Source organism: Lepidothrix coronata, unplaced genomic scaffold (assembly GCF_001604755.1).
Source record: "Lepidothrix coronata isolate B3197 unplaced genomic scaffold, Lepidothrix_coronata-1.0 Scaffold104, whole genome shotgun sequence".
In the NCBI taxonomy this organism is placed as follows: Eukaryota; Metazoa; Chordata; class Aves; order Passeriformes; family Pipridae; genus Lepidothrix; species Lepidothrix coronata.
Genome location: NW_016690284.1, coordinates 1,550,865 through 1,569,832, shown reverse-complemented (window position 1 = coordinate 1,569,832; position 18,968 = coordinate 1,550,865). Strand labels below are relative to the sequence as shown.

Here is an 18,968-nt window from a genome sequence, read left to right as displayed (position 1 = left end):
TTTCATACGTTGAAAAACTGTAATTCCTGTTACTGATTGAATTTGCATAATTTAGATAAGTGACCAAATTCAAAGGTATTTGTTTGAAAACAAAAAAAAAAGCACTCTTCTATACTTCAAAAATTGTTGTTTATGGGGAAGGAAGATAGAGTTAAGTTCTCATTTTTAGACTTCCTTATTTTTATTTGCTCAGCAGGTGGGTTTTTTTTTCTGCTACCACTATTTTGTAATTAACTGTTCTTGCCCTTGTCAGCTGTCATTTCTGATACTTCCTATCTTTTCCTGTAACCCTTGTTACATGCTGCTGCTGAATTGTTTAGATATAGGAGCAGGAAGCGCACTATTGATAGTCCTGCCACCCTCAAGGGACGAGGGAAGTAATAGAATGTAAGAGAAAAACTTGGTTACTCTAAGTTGAAGCTAACCCCCTCAGCTGTCAAACAGCAGAATATTGATCTACTGTGCCATCTCACAATGTAAATCAACTTCAAACTTTACGATACCTTCTGTGAGCTGTGACAGACACCACTACTTGCTGAGTAGAAGAAAAGTTATCCATAAGGGTCATACTTCAGAGGCTCTGAAAGATAGTTTTCTGTATAGTTTCAGTGTGAGACTGAGGCTTACAGGTATATGAAAACTTGTCTCAAGAAAATAACTTTCTTTGCTTCTGAATTGTTGGTCAAGTTTTTCTTGAGCTGTTTACTCAAGAGATAGTGGTGCTCTTTAGTTTGATAACAGTTGTCAAATACCAATTATGGTATTTTTTTTTCTCTTAGACGAGCAAGTGCAGCACTCAACTGCTTAAAGCGTTTTCATGAGATGAAGAAAAGAGGACCTAAACCTTACAGCCTTCATTTAGATCATATTATTCAGAAAGCAATCTCAACACACCAAAAAAGGGATCAGTACCGTGTACAGAAAGACATCTTTATTTTAAAGGTATTACCATTATTCATTATTCAAAAATGAATTTGAGATTGTATTTTGGAGACTTGGATCCTGCCCTCACCCAGCCTTCATTTATTTAATTGAGTCATTTATGTGATTTCTTCGTAGTATTTTTTTTAATCTGTTTTATCTTTTGGGTACTTGTAGATACTATATTATATTTCCAGGCATTGATGTGCAAAACTCCAGTAATTTTTAATGATTTTTGAGACTAGTTGCGATCTCTTACTTTTAGATTCTTAATGCAGTACTATAACCATACAATTTAACTTCAAATGAAAATTATTGTGAAACATTGCCCTTTTAATGATTGTGACATGAACAGTAAGTATATCATGTGACAAGACTAAAAAATTAATGTTAGGAAACTTATTGTAGCTTTTTGTGTCTGTATTCCAGGATACAGAAGAAGCACTCATCATGAATCTTCGAGACAGCCAGGTTCTCAATCACAAAGAGAACCTTGACTGGAATTGGAATCTAATAGGGACCATACTGAAGGTGAGCTTACAAAGAGCATGATAATATTTTGAAGAAATATTTTGGAAATGTTTGGGAAAAAGTCTCTGTTTCACATCAGAGCTTTGACTTTCTAATATTAATTCTGTAGTACATCCAATAATCTATTTTATTTGGGAAAATTAGGATCTCATAGGTTTAATCAGTGCTGATGTAGTCTCTTTGTATTCAAAACTGTATTAAAAAATACACTACAGATAAATTCACAAGTTTTCTTAATAAGCATGTGTTAAATGTTATATATCTTTATTTGTATAGAATTCATGTTTACAGAGTTAGCTATATTGTCTTTAAAGCTGCTTGTACTTTAGACTGCAGAGGGATACTGCCTTATTTTGTTCCATAGCAGATTTTTAAATTATATGAGCTGAAAGTTAAAGCCAGAGATGGATTCTAGATCAAACTTTAGATGCTTAGACTGAACCACATATCAAAACTGGATATGCAGCCTCATCGAATGTTTTGAACTAATACAAATACTCCTGTAGCATCAGGTTAATTACGAAATTACTTTGGTTTTACAACATAAAGGTAATACCTGAGGGGGGGGCATTATTTTAAATATATTTAATGCACAGGTTTTAAGATACTGCCTCTTTTTGTAAGCGGAAAATTTGCTTTCTTTGAGTAAGAAAACTCTGAGTACTCAGTATAGTTCAAACCAAAATAGCTCCTGTCATTCTGTGCATCAAAGCCATCCTTCAGCTGAGTAACATTTTCTTACTGTCTGTACTGTGTTGATATGAAGACGGTGAAAGTACAAAAAAGGATTAATGGTAACAATCATAATCAAGATTATGTGGGGGCTTGTGGGGGTTTTTTTGTGTTGTTCATTTGTTTTTTTAAAAAATAAAAGAAATTAAGTATTTCTGTGCCTTTCTTTCAGGGACCGATAAACTTGAAAGAGCAAGAATCTTTCTGGTATAAAGACCTGAATATGTATATGACAGTAGCTTTGCTCCATCAGATTTCCAGGCTTTTTTTACAGCAATTATTAGATTTACTGGGTTACTAGATACCTATTATTATTAGTTGTAGATATTTTTACCTTTGATTCAGTATTAAAGATATTATCAGGAAACTGTTTTTCAGAACCTCACTGTTAATTAGTCTATATGGTACTTTGACAGTGGAAGTTTTATTTAGTTCAGGTGTTTGAGTTTTATTGAACTGCAGTTTGCACCAAATGGTCAATTTTTCTGCTATATCAGACCCCCCCAGCAATGTATTTTCTAGTGTTCTGTCAAACAGTTGCTAATGTCTCAAAACTGGGGAGTTCTTACAGAATGAGAAGTGTATGTGTTTTCTGGTTCACTTTTAACCACTTCTGTTCCTGTTAAACTGCACAGCACCAGCATAAACTGAGATAATGTTATCAGAATGATCCATCTTTAGTCCTTAGACAAGCAGGATCCACATTCTAGTGTTCCGAATCTGCTATCTCATGTGGCTACTCACCTGCCTCTTACATTTGTGGAGCATTAGCTCTCTAACCACCTCACTATGTGCATCTCATGTGGTCCCTTACTGCATTTTTTACTTGCCCAGGTTGCTGTGTAAGCTGCTAAAAGAGCTTAGACAAAAGTGTCAACCTCATCTGTATCTGACACTATTATTGTAGTCAGTTTTACTGATCATTGACTAGTGCATTTTATGTCTTAATGCATCTTACAAAGTGTCAACAGGGGAGTTTAAATTTTGTTTTAATAAGCAAAATTTAAGTGAGCTAGAACAGAATAATGTTTATTTTTAAAACAAATCTTACAAATATTGGAAACAACAACCCAAAAATTATTTCCCTATTATGCATATCAGATTTTTTTATTTGCAGAGAAAAAACTGAGCAAAATTATTTATTTTTCATCAGCTTTTCATGGTTTTCTGTTTTCATTAGAATTGTGGCCTCGTACATGTAGCATGTGACCAACATTCCTTGTCCTCCTCTAGAAAAAATTAAACAGTTCTTGAAGCAGGAAGTGTGTGCTTTTCAATAAAATAAGTGCTTTTTACAGATGTAACGTTAGGTGCAAGGAAACTTGTATTTCTAATTAGGTAAATATGACTGATAGAAGTACATGAATTCTAGTGACTAATTAAGGACAAGTTTCATATAATGCTATATTTGCTGTTTTTCTAGTGGCCAAATATAAATCTAAGGAACTATAAAGATGAACAGTTGCACAGGTATGTAAAAATTATTTAGACTTCCTTTGAAGAAAGAAATTTGAAAAAAATGGTTTTTACTATTGCAATAAAATATTTCTTGGATATATCACATTTCTAAAACTTAATCTATAGATAGGCAGAGAATCTCTACTGAAAATTTATTCATGTGAAGCAAAACTCAAGCTACATTGCTTACTGTGATTTCAAAAAGTGAGAGTCTGTGTTTGCAATCATTGTGTTATGTTTCAAAAATGGTTAAGTTAGGTGAATGAAAATGCTGTTGCTGAATGAATAAGACCATTTCCTGTCAGAACACAAAATCGTGTTTTTTATGGTAGCATTAACTGTTATAGCTGGAGAAAACTCAGGTTGCAAGATTCTTTTTTAGCTCTTTGTTAGTCTAGATAATATAGTCTTTGAAACTTGCCACAGGATGTATTACAGCAGAATAAATTATAAGCATGAGAATGAGAGGGGAGCTATGTCTCCTAAGAGCATAGAGATTTTAAATTCCTTTGCTTATATTAAGTAATGGTTTAGACAGCCCTTTATAAAACACAGTACAGCAGCATCTCTGATGTCGTCTGGATAAACTCATTGCTGTTACCTGCTACTCTTCTAACAGATTTTGAAAATTTATTGCCAATAAACCAATTTAATGATAACCTGTTTTTTCTCCCAGCATTACTGTGTCTTGTGAGACTGTCCTTGTCATACTGAAAAATAGCAAATTCTTTTTTACTTTCTGTAGGTTTGTAAGGAGATTGCTGTATTTTTACAAGCCTAGCAGCAAACTCTATGCCAACCTGGATCTGGACTATGCCAAGGCAAAGCAGCTCACTGTCGTGGGCTGTCAGTTTACTGAATTTCTTCTTGAATCAGAAGAGGTAATATATTTTCAGCTACAGGACTGGAGGTAGAATGAATAGTCTTGCTGTGTGCCACTTAGAGTAAAAACCTTAATTTTTGGTAAAGGCTTCTGAGACTTGGGATCTTAAATCTAAAGTGACCAGTGTAAATAAGAAATACAATATAAAATACTGAGAAGGATGACTGTGATTATGTAGAAGTTTTATTAAAAACAGCTTTGTTAAATGCAACTTAGAGTTTGGAGGAATTTTTGTATTATTTTTGCTATGTATAGCCTTCCTTTTCTACGTCCTTTCTTCTTTTGTGCTAAAGACTTTTATGCCTCAAGTCAGAGGAAAACATCATAGAATAATACTTTTCCCTTTTACTGGAAAGAAAGAATTAGTTCCTAAAATACCTCCAAGCTTAACTCCTTTTATTTGCCTTGAACCTTCTTCTGTAGTCTGAATTGATTACCAGCCTGCATTTCCATTTTGTGTCTGTGTTGTGCTTGTACATTTTAAGAAATTTGAAATTATGGGTTTCAGTACAGAAAAGAGACGCAGTTCTGTTACTTACAGATGTTACTCCTCTTTGTTTTTTTAGGATGGACAAGGTTACCTGGAAGAATTGGTTAAAGATATTGTACATTGGCTCAACTCTTCATCGGGAATGAAACCTGAACGTAGTCTTCAAAATAATGGGTTACTAAATACCCTTAGCCAGCACTACTTTCTGTTTTTTGGTACTTTATCTTGTCACCCTCACGGAGTGAAAATGCTTGAAAAATGTAATGTGTTTCAGTGGTGAGTGTTTTTATCCTGTTTGAACTGTGCTTGCTCTGTAAGAGTTATGAAAATTGTAAACTGTGCATCAGGCCATCTGGAAAGCTGGGAACTCTGAAGTTATTTTGGTTTACTTGCAGGTAAAGATCCCCCCTTTTTTTTTAAGAAGGGATCTTTTGGTCTGTCATAATAAACAGATAGATATGATTGTGGCATAAGCAGCTTATTTTTTCCTATCCACACCTGTCTGACAGAGATCAGTCTCAGGAAGGATTATAGAGTACTGAAAAGACAGGGGTAGGGAAATAAAGACAAACAAAACCTAAAACACACAAACCACCAAAAACTGATGTGCATCATACTGTTTGTGAAACGTGTTGATATGTGTTGTACTTAATGCCCAGTCCATTATACTTGAGTGAAGTTCTGAAGTTCAAAATTTTGTTCATGTACAGATAAACTTACCTTCCTTTGGGAATGAATTGGTTAGTGACTAATACCAGTTTATTTAAATATAGTAAAATACAAGCAGAAATGCAGGTGTTTGGATGTACTCCATTTTTTTCTAAGTTGGTTTTGTTGATTATTAGAAAGCAAGCTTTTTACTGCCTTCAGAAAACCTGATTTACAATAAAATCTAGACAGTTAATAGGACTAACTTTATGGCAAACTTTATACACAGCGTTTCATAATGAAGAATTGTTCACAGAGCTTCATGAACAATTTCTATACTCATAATCACTAAGTATGCTGACAAAATTTTTACAGAGCAGTTACAGAAAAATGTTAGTTTGGGGTTTACCCTACCCCCTTACAGTTCAGTGCATTATTTTGTCCTCATTTGACTTTACATCTATAACAGTTTATAGATACTCCATTTCATATGATAATGAATTTTGTGATTATACCTCATATGGAAGGATAATTCAAAGTGCTTAAGTTTAAATTATTGCTTGAATAAATAAACAGGTTTGAGTGAGTTCAAGTACTAATTTTATTCTTCCTCCCTTTTCTGCCTCCAGTCTTCTTAACCTTTGTTCTTTGAAGAACCAGGATCACTTGTTAAAATTGACTGTTTCTAGTCTGGATTATAGCAGAGATGGATTGGCAAGAGTCATCCTTTCTAAAATCCTGACAGCAGCTACTGATGTAAGTTCAGTTCAACGTATGTTCCTTTAGATGCCATTAGACATTTATTTTGTTATTCAAGGTGTATGACTTTATTTTTAAGCTATTATATATACAGGAAGGTTTTTATTTTTGTATTCTGGGAAATGAAACTCCTACTCGTCTAGCTTTTGAATTTGTTGTGAACTTCACACCCTATATTGTATTTGTGCTCAAGAAAAGTCATTCAATTAGAGGTTTCTCTTGTGTGTGAAGGGGGTTAAAGTCTCAGTATGTATAAACTAAGTGTAACATTATTGTCTAGGTCAGTGGACATCCTAAGTTAATTGTGAAGGCATTGTTATCACAAACAGAAATCTGTATTTCTAGCACTACTAAGAAGGTTAACCGTCTGGTAGTAGATACTGTTTTAGTAATAATTGAGGTTACTCAATGTGGTGGAACTGAGCAGAAGCTGTAGCTCCTGGAATGAGGGGTTGTCCAGAAATAGTCACTGGGATTTGTTCTCTTGAATCAAAGAAATTGAGTGGGAATAAAATAGAATTACATGGACTTGGGAGAGGAGACTCTTGAACTTTTAAGGTGTAATATTATTAGACAAGCAAGCGTTGATGTCAGGGAAATGACAATTAGTAAGTTGAAATATTACTAGGAAAACATTCATTACTTAAGGGGGGGTTGTTTCTGTCACCTGAACAGACAGAATGTATTCTAGAGTGGATATGAGAAAGAATAAAGTGCTACCTTTAAGTGTCTCATGGTGTTTTGGAAGAGAGGGAAGGGAATTCAGGATATTTCTCTGAGCCTGTCAAAGATAAGATGATTCTTATGGATAAAGAGTGGAATCTGAAAGTAATGAAGATAGTTGAGGTTGAAGGGTGACTCATTGAAAGAAGAGGGTGAGGCTCCTTACTGACTACAGTTTTTTTAATTGGGTTCTCAGTTCAGTTTAAAAGCAATAAAAATATATGGGAGTTGACATAATTTCTGAAAAGCTATATTTAGGAAGGGGGAAAGACAATCTCCAGTAGGTTTGTTTCTTTCAGAAGTTTTAATTCCCTGAGAGTGTCTCCAAACAATAAAGATTAGTTTCTCTTGTCAACTTGAAATAAGAAGGGGAGAGTAGCATTTTGGGGTGACTGTATACAACAAAAACATTTACAGAGCAATATCCTTACAGATCAGTGAAGGAGAAGCATGTCTTAACCTACTTTCAGATGTGCTTTGGTCATTCATGCTAAAACAAATTATTGCTGCCTCAGCTGCCTTTCTGCCAGTTCATGGTAGAAATAGCAGAGTAGCCAGTGTGTCCTCAGGTGCTGCAGTTCATGACCTCAAATTTTATCCTTATAGGTGGCTGGGAGAGGGAGAATTACCCTACATCTACTGGTATCTATGCTCCGCTGTGTGTAGTCAGATGAGCAGTGACTTCTGACTTGCTTCATCATTTCTAGGGGTCTTAAAGCCCTGTAATAGTAAAAGTAAGAACCTTCTGACAGATTAGAGCTTTATCTATGTTTTTCATGTAGTTCATGCATGAGGAAAAGAGATGTCCTCTGCACTGGTTTTCCTGTTCATTCCCATCAAAAGTAAAAACATTTCAGTATTTTCCTTCATCTGGAAGGCAATACTGGCCTTCCCCTCTCTGGTTTTTACCCTCTTCTCCACACTGAACAGATAAACTGATCAATTTATGCTGTTTATTCAGTAAGTTTTGAACAGCAGTACAGAAATTGACAGGGTACTTGGTTGGTTATGCTGTCACTTGGAGAAACTCATAGTAGGTTTTCTAAGAAGTTTGGAAGACCAAGTATTTCAGGAAGGAAATCAAAATTTATAAAGATAAGTTCCCCAGAGGTTTTAGTATTTGATTTTAAAAGTCATCTGCAAAAATTGCAGACTTGTTGCACTGGCCACTTGCAAGTTCTGTTGCTAATTCTGATGACTTTGTATGATGCTCTCACATAAGGGCTTTCCAAGCAGACTCACAGTGACCAATTAACTTGTGATTTCAGACTTGATTTTCCTATTTGATAAGATAGAAATAGCTCTAATAAACTGTAATTTTAATAGATAAGGTGTTCATCACAGCTGCTTGCTACAAGATATGGTAATTGAAATGTCTTTGTAAAAGGTAGAAACTATTTAACTGCATTAACTGTTTTTCTTCCATTCAAGAAAGCATTTTCCTTGCTTTGCAGAGCTGCAGGTTGTATGCAACAAAACACTTACGAGTATTGCTGAGAGCTAATGTAGAGTTCTTCAGCAACTGGGGGATTGAGTTACTGGTGACCCAGTTACATGATAAAAATAAAACTATTTCTTCTGAGGCACTTGATATTCTAGATGAGGCATGTGAAGACAAGGTGAGCATCCTTTCCCTTTTTGACCTCTTTTTGGTATGGTACTCTTAAGTCTGTTCCCTACCCCTTTCCCTGGTAGCAAAGTAAAAATATGTAAGAAGCTACTTATGGTTGCCTTTCTTGGTTGTCATTGATGGACTTGTAATAGTTTATAGACCCCTTTGATGAAAACACTGCAGTATGATTGACAGGAAAATGCAGACTTCTGGAGTCTGTGTATTTTAAATAAGAACTGCAACAAATTCAGCTGTTTTGTTAATGATATTTTTTGTGACGTAATATATATTTAATGACAAAAGGTACCTAAAATTGGTAATATCAGGATACATTTGGTGCTGTTTAATACTTCCTGTTGTGAAAAACCTGCTACTTCATTGCTGGCGGATTGATGTAGTTATTGTAGTTTTCAGAATAACATAGTGCTCAAATACTCCTTATGTGTTCTTAATTATTTTAGGCCAATCTTCATGCCCTTATCCAAATGAAACCAGCTCTTTCTCATCTTGGTGACAAGGGTTTGCTTCTACTCCTAAGGTAAATGTTGAATACTGTGTTTGACTTCACACCGTGAAAACAAATAAGTGTTCCTTTTTATTCAAATTGCGTGATTTTTTTTTTAAAGTAGAGTAGTAACTGTCTGATGTTATTTTACAGATTTCTGTCCATCCCAAAGGGATTTTCTTATCTAAATGAAAGAGGTTATGTAACAAAACAGATGGAAAAGTGGCAAAAGGTAATGCTAAGAAGAAAGTGTGCTTGATATCAGGAGGGGGAATGGTGTGAATGTGGGTTTAGGCAGTCAGAGATCCTTAAAAATATTGTATATTAATGTATGTGCCTGACTAATATATTTATTGCCTCAGTGACTTAACGGTTTTGCTGAAAAAGGTTGACAGGGACTTAGAGTTGCGTAGGTCCTCTGTACCTGTGGGCTTTTGATTTACCAAGGCCTTTATTTCAGCAAATATTTCAGAGTGTAGTGACTTCCTAAAAGAGGTTGGTTTGTAAGGTCTTATCTAGTGGAGTGTGCAAAGGAATGCCACTTTTCAAGATAGCTGTTACCTCTGGTTATTGCTAATTATAGTTAAATGTGGAGCTCACAAAGATAGAATTGCTTTACTCTCTTAGGAAGTAAAGAGGAACACAAGACCATTAAAAATTCGTAATTGCCATAACTTGAATAAAACTCTCCAGACCCTACTTTGTTTTTGTAATTGTTTATAAGTGGTTGGTCTCATTCCCATTGGCAATTTTTTTTACTAGTTTAACTGTCAGTTCTCAAGGAGTGCTGAAATGTGTGGTGGTCTATTGAGATTATTTGAGTTTGTCAGATGTGAAGTATTTTCTTCCTTTTTTTAACAAATTCACTGAAATGGTTATGGAATCAGTTGTTGACTCTGCAAACTCATTGTATGTATGAAGTGCATTAATTTTGGTAAGCCCCATCTTCAAATTATAAAAAAATTCAACCAGCCTTAAGAAGCATTTTAATTATTTCTTCCTTATAAAGTATCATGCTATAAGACCATAAACCACTAAATGTATTGTGTCAACCTTTGTCTTCCTATAGGAATATAACCTAAAGTACGTTGAATTGATTGAAGAACAACTTAATGAAGCACTTACAACATACCGCAAACCTGTTGATGGTGATAACTACGTTCGTCGGAGCAACCAAAGGTAAGTTTGGGAAAGTGAGTCTTGAGGCATAAGTTGGTGGGACTGACCAAGAAAACTGTAAACTCGAATGTATGAAGGAGGGGCATACCGACAGGGTTTCAGTTTACACTGCTCCTGGGAACACAGAGGTCTCAGGAGCTTATCTGAAATGCTTCTACAACATGGTAGAAGAAACAAACAGGATGAACTGGAAGTGCTGGTCAGTTCCCAGAGCTTTAATATCAATGGTATTAGCAAGACTTGGTGGAATGAGCCCCATGATTGGAGTGCTGGGATGGTGGGCTACAGGTTGTTCAGGAGGGATATACAGGGTGCAGAGCAGATGGATGCGTCACCCTATATATAAGGAAGAGATCTGATTATACAATTAGTGATGATGTGATTGAGAGCCTATGGGTAGGATTAAGGGGATGGGAAATAAAGGAGATGTAGTGGGTGTCTGCTACTGATTGCTCAGCCAGGATGTTAGCACTGATGAGTCATTCAATAGGCAGTTAGGAGAAATTTCTGGATCTTGTTCTTATGGGCTTCTTACACAAGACTTCAACTTCCCAGGCATCAACTGTGAATATCATACTGCAGTAACAACCAAGCTTGGAAATTCTCAAAGTCTGTAGGAAATACCTTCTTGACACAGGTACTCAGTGAGCCAGCTAGGAAAGATGCCCTCCTAGACTTGCTGTTTGTGAATACAGGAGGACTTGCGGGAGATGTGATGGTCTTGGCACAAAGATCATGACATGGTTGAGTTGAGAATTTTCAGTGTAGTGAAAAAAGGGACAGCAGAGCTGCTGCCTGGAACTTCAAGAGAGCTATTTAGCAGAGTACCCTTTTGAGCTTTTGAGGGCCCAGGACTCCATGAGTGCTGGTCTGTGTAAGAACTGCATTTTAGAAGCACAGGAGCAGACAATTCCATTGTGTTGTAAGTGAAGCAAGCAGGGCAGAAGATCACCTTGGCTGAACAGGGAACTCTTCATGGAGCTCAAGAGGAAAAGAAAATGAAATTATCTCTAGAAGCAAGGTCAGGCTTCACAGGAAGATTATAAAGCTGTGATTCACGTAAGCAGGCACAAAAGGCCAGAGCTCATTCGGGACTGAAACTGACCAGTGTTCTGTCATACAATAAGAAAGGCTTTTTTAAGTGCATTAGTGGCAAGAGTAGCTCAGAAGAAAACATTGGATCAATACTTTTCGAAGATGGTCACCTGACTTGTAGGGATGAAGGAAAAACAGGGATATTCAGTGGTTTTTGTCTCAGTCTGTAGCAATATTGATAGACCTTGGTCGCGAGTTGGAGGTCCACAAGTATGGGAACTGTAACTTTCCATTTGTGGACACTAAAATTGTAAGGGACCAGCTGTTATCAGCTGAATGTTCACAAAGCCATGAGGCCTGGTGGGATTTCTTCCAGAGTACTGAGGGAGCTAGTTGATGTTGTCACAGGACCCATCTCTATCAAAGGTGTTAGGAGCCTGGGGAAGTCCCTGCTGACTAGAAACTGTTATTCAAGTTTGCAAGAAGGGCATAAGGGGAGACCCAGAAAACTGAAGACCTATGAGTCTAAACTGGGTTCCTGAAAAATTATGAATAAGGTTACACTGGAAATTATTAAAAGGCATTTGTCGAGTTTGGAGAAAAGGAGCCTGAGGGATGATCTCATTGCTCTCTGCAACTTTATGAGGAGGGGAAAGGAGAGGGACATGCTGATCTCTTTTCCGTGATATCCAGTGACAGGATTCATGGGAATGGTTCAGAGCTGAAGCAGAGGAGGGTCAAACTGGACATAAGGAATCATTTCTTTATCACAAGGGTTCTGAATGGTCACATAGTGGAACAGGCTTCCTAGAGAGGTGGTGGATGCCGTAAGTCTGTCAGTGTTCAAGCGGCTTTTGGACAGTGCCCTTAGTAACGGGTTTTAGCTTTTGGTCAGCCCTGAAGTGGTCAGGCAGTTGGACTAGGTCCTTTCCATTCAAAATAGTCAATTCCTTTGTAAATGCCTCTAAAGAATTCTCTTCATTTGAAAAAAATCAAGAGTAACTCATTGCATTACGCTGCAGCGTAATTTATTTTAAAAGAAAATATTAGAAGTGCTGGGAAACCTACATATGATTTCTCTTTCTGCCAGATTGCAGCGACCACATGTGTACCTGCCAGTTCACCTTTACGGCCAGCTGGTGCACCATAAAACAGGCTGCCATTTATTGGAGTCCCAGGTGAGGATAATAATTGTTTATAACTTAAAATATTTTTAAAGATCATCACTGTAACCCTTTTTAAATATGTCTTGAAAGAGATGGCATTTAAATGGTCATTGCAAAATAAGTTGATTAGGTTGTTCTTGATTAAGTTGTGAAAGTGTTTGCCATTTAATCTCATGTTAAATTCCTTCCTGATGCTGAAATGTCAGCAAAGTACCTTGTAACATTTTTCTTAAAATGACTGGCAAAATCTTAGAATGGAAAGCAATTCATAAATGGTAAAAATTTTTCACCCTCTGCGAATTGTATATTGACAAATATACGTGCAGTAAAACTGTGCCTATCCTTTTAAGCATGCAAAAATATGGAGGTGAGGAAATAGAATCTTTTGAATATTCTGAAAATATAAAAAGAAAAACCTTAAGTTCATAATTACTTAAATTTGCTTTCAAAGTGGGCTTGATTATGATCATTGAAAAGTTCAAGAGAAAACTTATATATTCCAGTGTGTTAGTTTGACTAATCTTTTATCTTTATAAAATCTGAAATAATGTCATGCAATCAGTGATTTCATTTAGATTTTCTTCTTGCATTATCATGGCTGTTAATTTATGGTTATAATTCCAGAATTACCACTGTTCATCTTGGGGTACATGCTTTAAATAAGTGCTTTAACTTTTTCTATAAATGCAAGAGAACCTGTTTAACTGAGATCTCCTTTTCATTTTTGACTTAATTTCTTCTGTTTTTCTCCTTCAGAGTATTGTTACAGATCTAAGTTACACTGTTCGTTCCCCAATGCTGGATAAATGGGAAGGAATTAAGCAGCTGAAAGCAGCCCTTTGGGCTTTGGTTAGTAACAGATTTACAAACCTTTTGCAGTTGTTTAGTTGTGACTCTTCGTTCTGAAATAACCAAGCAAAATTTCATATAAATAATGAATTAGGGTTTTTGTCAAAAAGTATGTGATTTTTTTCAAGTTGGAATCTGTACCATAACTGGACTTTGAGTTGAAAGTGGTTCACTGCACTTGTTTTGTTCTGAGTTTTTTAATAATCACTTTGTCTTTTTTTCTTTTTAACAAAAAAACCTCCACATTGCCATATGTAGCAACAATATTAGTATGGAACCAGTAGTTACAAGTTGCTGTGGTCTGATTTTAATGTATTCACTGTGGTAGTCCCTCATATTTTCGGAAGAAAGTTGGCTGCCAGTGTAGATGCATGAGAATATAGGCAGTCATGACACGCCTGGTACTTGGGACAGGCAAAAACCTATTATTGGTGTGAATCCAAGCTACACTTCTAAATTTTCTTTGCCACCTCAACTGTTCACCTGCTTCTTTCTTGTAATAAAATGGCTGTGTAAGAGGAATATAAAATGAATAAACCCAGATCATACTGCAGAGTGTAGTAGAAGTGGTAAAGTGAGGGATACATAGTAGTTGTAACTGTGAGCTGATTGAGGTATTATAGATAGTGTGCTGAGTCCTTTTTTTGGATTTGCACAACTAGAAGATGCAGACAGGGTGCTCAAATCTTGTAATTGCTTTGAGAAGATATTGTTTGAAACTCTATCAAAAAACAAAAATGTCAAAGTTTTACACTGACAGTGCTGCAGATCACATCAAGATCAAAACTTACTTGACAAATTTTATTCCAGGGCAACATTGGATCATCAAACTGGGGTCTTAACTTGCTTCAAGAGGAGAATGTAATTCCGGATATAATGGCACTTGCTCAACATTGTGAGGTTCTGTCTGTTAGAGGGTATGTGTATCTGATTTATGCATAAAATTTCCAGATGGTAGTTGCCATCAGTTTTCAAATAGCTTTACCTCGTTTACATGAGTATATTTTTGGACTTTGTTGGAAACCGCCTATTAAAAATCGCTGATGATTGATACTCAATCTCAGTTTGATGTAACAGTAGAATTGTATAAGAAGTCTGAAAGAAAATGCAGTAAACAAATGAAACCTATGAAAAAAGATACATACTACTCTTCTCCTTTCTTTAAAAAAAATAAAATATTTGCTGCTTATCTCTGTGAAAATTAATTTATCATTTCATTATTTTTATTGAACATCTTTTTGAATCTTTAAAAGCATAAATAGATGGTATCTTGCCTAATATTGCTATTGCATTAGTGTTTGTCCTTTTTTCAAAAGGTACTTTTCTACTTTATGTAATAAGGCTCTTGTGAGAATTAGTTTTTATTTTTGAATAGTTCTCAGATACTTCAATGCATTTCTTAAGCTTCCAGTGATTTACAAATGAAAATTAACAGTATACTAGTTGGCAGTTTTGTGAAGTTTCTGCTGAATTGTTTTGAAACTTTCAGGAGAGAAATAAGGTTAGTTAAATGAGATGCTATTATTGTTGCTCTTTTTTCTATATGTACGTTAAATACAGAACCTGTGTCTACGTGCTTGGTCTAATAGCCAAAACTAAACAAGGATGTGACATTTTGAAGCATCACAACTGGGATGCAGTAAGACACAGTCGTAGACAGCCTTGGCCAGTGGTCCCTGATGACATGGAGCAGCTCTGCAATGAACTTTCTTCTATACCCAGCACTCTTAGCTTGAACTCTGAGTCCACCAGTTCTAGGCACAACAGTGAAAGCGAATCTGCTCCTTCAAGTAAGTAACCAGAACACCAAGACAAGCAAACAAAAGAAAAGCAAATGGAAAAAAGCCCCAAACCATGATAAAATGGCATTTTGGTGTCCTTACCAACCTTCTGGCAGGATGAGGTTCAGGCAAATGGTGTAAAGGTGATAGTGCAGTAAAGAGTTGATAGTGCAGTAAAAAGAGTGCAAGCAAGAGGACAGTTATGTGCATTCAGAGAGATGCAGACAAGTGAGAGGGATTAAGCAGTATCTTAGCTTCACATTTGGTGTAGAAGAAAGAAATTTTAAGATTAGGGTAAGTTATTAATTTTTTATGTCAAGTCTTGGCAGTTTGCTATATCGTGGCTAGGCTTCGTGAACGAAGATTTAGGAAGGCTCTATCCACGTTTGTTACAGGCACGCTGGTGACTTATGAGGCCAATACGAGATAGACATATCCAATTGCAAAAGGCACAGCAGAAAGACTCCTTAGGAGGTGTATTCAGCAAGACATGATTCTTTCTGCATTGTCTTTTCTCCTCGAGAGTGATCCTGCGTGCGTTCTCAAAAGAAACAGCAGTGTTGTAGATGGTGTGTCTCCAGGCCTCTCGATTTGAGGCCAGAGTAGACCAGTTATGATGATCAATATGGCCGAGGCTGAGATGTTGTTTCAGGGAGTCCTTGTATCTTTTCTTCGGGGCTCCTCTCTTGCGGCATCCGGAGGCAAGTTCACTGTAAAGCAGGATCTTAGGGAGGTGGTGGTCCTTCATCCTTGAGACGTGCCCTGCCCAGCACAGCTGAATTCTCAGCAATGTGGCCTCAATGCTTGTGACTGCTGCTTGTTCTAGAACAGATGTATTGGTCACATAATCCGACCAGTGGATGTTTAGGATTGAATGGAGACAGTGTTGATGGAAGCGTTCTAGGAGATGCAGGTGGTGGCGGTAGACGACCCATGATTCGGAACCGTATAAGAGAGTAGACAACACTATGGCTCTGTAAACACTGATCTTGGTGCTTTTCTTCAAGTGTTTATTTAAATCAGTCCAGCAGTTTACCTACCTAGGTAGCCTCATCTCCTCAGATGGTAAGATTGATGGGGAGATAGACAACAGGTTAGCAAAGGCATATAGAGCTTTTGGAAAACTCCATAAAAGAGTATGGCATAATAAACACTTGAAGAAAAGCACCAAGATCAGTGTTGCTATAGTATGCTGCAGAAAACTCTGTGCTTAGGTATAAAGATACACTTGGCTGTAGTCAAAGGAATATTCTAGAAAATAGATTCATGTATTCTTTAGGTGTACATACATACACAAAGTATTGCTGTATTTAAATCATTGTGTATTTCGAGTAGCTAATGCGTTTTATTTTTGCTATGTGTAGCTGGGATTCAAATCCAGAAGTATATCATATTTAGATATCATTAAAGGAGTACTTCTGTTGTAATCCCAGTAGGTGGATATTTGCACTGAAATAAGATGGCGTGACTTTTCTTTTGAAGCAGTGAGACCTTCACCTCAGATACTCCTCAAGTAGTTAATTTGCACTACAATATGCAGAAAAAAATTATGAATTAAAGTAGCAGTAAATTGCATAGATTCACACTTTAGCTTCTATAGAATGGCTTCCTATTTTGCAACATAGTTTCTACACTCTGAAGAAATGTCCATTTGCAGTGACAAAGTCTCGTATAATTTCAGGTATGTTCATCATGGAGGATGACCGTTTTGGTAGTACTTCCACCAGTACATTCTTTCTAGATATTACTGAAGATGCAGAACAAATATTTTATGACAGACCTGGACCTTCAAAGGACAAAGAACGTAGTCCCTTTCCTTTTTTTTCTTCTAGTAGACTTGTGAAAAATCGCATTCTAAACTCTCTTACTCTACCTAATAAAAAACACAGAAGTAGCAGTGATCCGAAAGGAGGAAAGCTGACATCATCTGACAGTAAATCAGGCCTGAGGCGAAATCGTACAGTAACAGAACCTAGTGGTAGCATAGACTTTCCTGCTGGGGAAGAATTCAACCCTGTTTTCAGAGTTCCAAAAATCCAGACTTTACGATTAGAAACTTCTTTTGTTGGAAGTAAACACGTAGAAGATACTGATAGTACCCCAAGTATTGGAGAAAATGATCTGAAGCTGCCAAAAGGTCTTGGAAATGAAATTCATAGGGAAAACACAAGCAAAGAAAGGCTGATAGGAGATGGTACGACACAAACACATTTCAAGAGTCGTAGCTTAAGTTTTAATACAGATACCACAACAAGTGGCATAAGCTCAATGAGCTCCAGCCCTTCAAGGGAGACTGTAGGTGTGGACACTACAAACGTAGATACTGACTGTGGAAGTTTGAGTACTGTGGTAAGCACAAAAACAGTTAAACCAAGTCACTGTTCAACACCACAGTCTAACCACCTGCCTCTCTCAAAATCCAACTCTGTATCCCTGGTACCACCAGGGTCTTCTCATACCCTTCCCCGAAGAGCCCAGTCTCTTAAAGCTCCTTCACTTGCTACAATAAAAAGTCTTGCTGACTATAACTTCAGCTACACGAGTTCTCGAGATGCCTTTGGCTATGCTACATTAAAGCGCCTGCAGCAGCAGAGGATGCATCCTTCACTGTCTCACTCAGAAGCCCTAGCATCTCCAGCAAAAGATGTGCTGTTTACTGACACCATTACCATGAAGTCTGGCAGCCTGGATTCTCGGCTAACCCCAAGCCGGTAAGAGATTATTATGTGCTCATTTCTTACTTCAGTGCTGTAAGAATCAGTTAAATCAGAAAAGTATCTTTCTAATACTTCTTTCTATCTGTGCCTAAAAGGGGCAGTTGTTGCAAGGTGATTCCTAATTCCACTGACAGCAGTACCAGTATTAGGAGAAAAATAGAAGAATAATGATCAACTTTGTAAGTGCTGTCAGAGAAACCTGGCTTTCACAGCTCTGCCTAGCCCCTTTAATGCTGTTGGTGGCAAAGGAAAATGTTTCCTTTTATCACTTCCTTCCTGTTTTATTTTTCATAGTATAAAAATGCAATTGCACTGCTAACACTGTTAAAGTTGCAAACACACCAAATTCCCCCTGAAGTCAGAGCTGTATTTAAGAAGCAAATTTTCTTGATGTCACTGGGTGAGATTTTAGGACAGGGACTCCTGCCAGTATGCTATATTTGTGTTCACTGTGGCATTGAGGCCAGTGATGAGATACTGGTACCACTGATAGGAATGTCAGTTTGGCTCTAGCTGCAACAGAGCAAAGATTTACTCATAGCATTTATTTTTAGATGGCAGTGTCACCTCTTTATTTTTGAGTGATATTAGATGTTCTGAAGACTAATTAGAGAGTTACATAAGATGTCTGGCTCTTGACATTGACACTGTTCCCAGCTGCAGCAGTCAGTGCTTAACAACTTTCACTTGAAAGGCCTCGTGTCAGATTTTTCCTTTCACATCATCTTACCTCGTGTGTTGGATTTTCGCACTACTGTTGAAAAGGAAAAGACACTTTCTATCTCTGTTCTTCCCTTAACTTCATCTCTCAGATGAGAGAAGGCGGAGATGCTACCAGTACATGCGTCATCTGCTTATCGCACAGATCAGCAAATGCCCCTGAGCTGCACTCCTCACACCCAGCTGAGTGTATACAGTGCCTGCTTATTGCTCTGCATTTTTGGCTGATAAAGAGCAACATTCATTTGTTGCTATTTTC

General features: G+C 36.9%; 1 protein-coding gene across 1 annotated transcript in view; it reads left to right on the top strand.

The window, feature by feature from the left end:
• Window positions 1-18,968, top strand: part of RICTOR (RPTOR independent companion of MTOR complex 2) — a 75,370-nt gene that overhangs the window by 43,136 nt on the left and 13,266 nt on the right. The window contains exons 17-31 of the mRNA XM_017823623.1: window positions 780-942; window positions 1,351-1,452; window positions 3,608-3,654; window positions 4,388-4,523; window positions 5,092-5,291; window positions 6,293-6,419; window positions 8,600-8,764; window positions 9,219-9,295; window positions 9,416-9,494; window positions 10,332-10,441; window positions 12,567-12,654; window positions 13,399-13,491; window positions 14,302-14,408; window positions 15,052-15,281; window positions 16,954-17,983. Of these exons, the coding sequence (XP_017679112.1) occupies window positions 780-942; window positions 1,351-1,452; window positions 3,608-3,654; window positions 4,388-4,523; window positions 5,092-5,291; window positions 6,293-6,419; window positions 8,600-8,764; window positions 9,219-9,295; window positions 9,416-9,494; window positions 10,332-10,441; window positions 12,567-12,654; window positions 13,399-13,491; window positions 14,302-14,408; window positions 15,052-15,281; window positions 16,954-17,983 (2,754 nt within the window). The remainder of the gene's footprint in view (window positions 1-779; window positions 943-1,350; window positions 1,453-3,607; window positions 3,655-4,387; window positions 4,524-5,091; window positions 5,292-6,292; window positions 6,420-8,599; window positions 8,765-9,218; window positions 9,296-9,415; window positions 9,495-10,331; window positions 10,442-12,566; window positions 12,655-13,398; window positions 13,492-14,301; window positions 14,409-15,051; window positions 15,282-16,953; window positions 17,984-18,968) is intronic.